General features: G+C 31.8%; 1 protein-coding gene across 1 annotated transcript; it reads left to right on the plus strand.

The window, feature by feature from the left end:
* The first annotated feature begins 293 nt into the window (after positions 1-293).
* On the plus strand, positions 294-1,596 carry LOC101510352 (nicotianamine synthase-like). Its single transcript, XM_004494487.4, has one exon. The coding sequence runs from the start codon at positions 396-398 to the stop codon at positions 1,350-1,352; it is 957 nt and encodes a 318-aa protein (XP_004494544.1). The 5' UTR covers positions 294-395; the 3' UTR covers positions 1,353-1,596.
* The last annotated feature ends 562 nt before the right edge of the window (positions 1,597-2,158 follow it).

Consider the following 2,158-nt stretch of genomic DNA (forward strand, 5'->3'; position numbering starts at 1 on the left):
AAAACTCAAAATTATTAAAGTATTATTTTTTTAAAATAAATAATTTTTATATAAATTTAATTTTTTTAAATATTTTTTGTGAATTTTGTCGTTCGATATTAGATTTTATATCTAATGACGATGTTCATTTAATTTAATATAAAATATCAATTTTGATCAATTAAAAATTCAATTAATTAATAACTTTTTTCATCAACCTTATACATTAAAAACATAGATATTCTAATAACTTTAATTTTGTCTCATTAAATATTTTTTATAGAATATTCATTATTTAAAGGGGGTGATCATTGTGGACTCCACAGTTGCACATAAATATTGACTCCTCCCCATGGCCTAGTTATGTGGGTTTTCTCAAACTAAGTCTTCGTATACCATAGCCTCAGAGTGTCGACATGGTTTGCCAAGAAGATTTGTTGATTGAAAAAGTGTGTGACTTGTATGAACAAATTTCAAGTCTCGAGTCTCTCAAACCTTGCAAAAATGTCGACATGCTTTTCACCGAACTTGTCCTCACATGCATGCCACCTAGTCCCATAGATGTCACCAACCTCCCTAAAAATATTCAAGAAAAAAGGTCCCATCTTATAAGGCTATGTGGTGAAGCTGAAGGTTATTTGGAGAGACACTACTCATCCATTTTAGGCTCATACCAAAACCCTCTTCAACATCTTCATATTTTTCCTTACTATTCAAACTACCTTAAACTTGGTCTCCTTGAGTTTTCTATCCTTAGCCAACACTCCACACACGTCCCAAACAAAATTGCTTTTATAGGTTCGGGTCCTCTTCCTCTTACTTCAATTGTTTTGGCTTCAAATCATTTACCTTCAACCACTTTTCACAATTATGACATAGACCCTTTAGCCAATTCAAGTGCTATGCACTTGGTTTCCTCTGACCCTGATTTGTCAAACCGTATGGTTTTTCACACCAATGACATATTGGATGTGTCAAATGATTTAAAAGACTATGAAGTTGTTTACTTGGCAGCCCTTGTCGGTATGGACAACATCGAAAAGAATCGAATCATTGATCACTTGGGTAAGCACATGGCACCAGGATCACTTCTTATGTTAAGGAGTGCTCACGGAGCTCGTGCTTTTCTCTATCCAGTTGTTGAACCTTCTGATCTTCGAGACTTTGAAGTCATCTCAGTGTTCCATCCTATGGACGAGGTTATCAATTCAATTGTCATATCACGTAAGTATAGTATGCCTATACGCCCGCTTGATCAAGGCCTTGGTTCCATGATTCTACCAAACAAGTGTTCTGAAATTCAAGTCTTCAACCCTCTTATGGGCCTCAACCATGGGAATATGATCGAGGAATTGACCATTAATGAGGACTAAACTCTATCCCTGGCTGATTTATTTTATATAATTACTACTTAATTATATACATATACTTAATTAGTGTCTCTAGCACATGCTAGCTAGCTTGGATGAGGATTGGGTCATGTCATTACACTTTAGTTATAATATGTTTCTATTTATGCCTTCAAGTGCTTTGTATCTCATGGAGCACAACATATGATATTCACAATGTTGTTCTTAAATTTTCAATAAATATATATAAAAGAGATTATATGTTTTAGATCGAGTTCCTTCAAGCAAGCCGTATATAAGGGCATGCATACTAGCATATATTGTGTACAATTTGTTGCAAAACAACCTTGCTCATCCCTGTTGCTACAAAAACTCAATTAAAGTATATGAAGTACAAAATATTTATTAATTGGAATTGTAAGGTATTTGTTTTAAGAGATAATACTTATGATCATTCATCTTATTTTTTGAGTACTATTTTTCCAAGGATTGCTTTGTGAAATAATCTCTTTTGATGGTGGTATTTTTTACACGAGGATCATTATCATGCGAAATTTGTAGTTTAATAACTTTATCTTGTTTAAAACATGTATATTATAAATCTTATTTAAACATGTATATAAGGTATAGAGTATAGTATTTTATGTGATATAGTATTTTATGTGAGAGCTTTGACATAACACAAGCATGAGCGGATCTTAGTTATGATAAGAGGAGGTTACGGTCTCCCAAAATTTTCTTCTTTGATAAAAATAAGTATACCTACAATAATATTTATCTATAATATATAATATATAATATATATATATATATATATATATATATATATA

This window comes from Cicer arietinum, chromosome 3, assembly GCF_000331145.2.
Source record: "Cicer arietinum cultivar CDC Frontier isolate Library 1 chromosome 3, Cicar.CDCFrontier_v2.0, whole genome shotgun sequence".
NCBI classification, from domain to species: Eukaryota; Viridiplantae; Streptophyta; class Magnoliopsida; order Fabales; family Fabaceae; genus Cicer; species Cicer arietinum.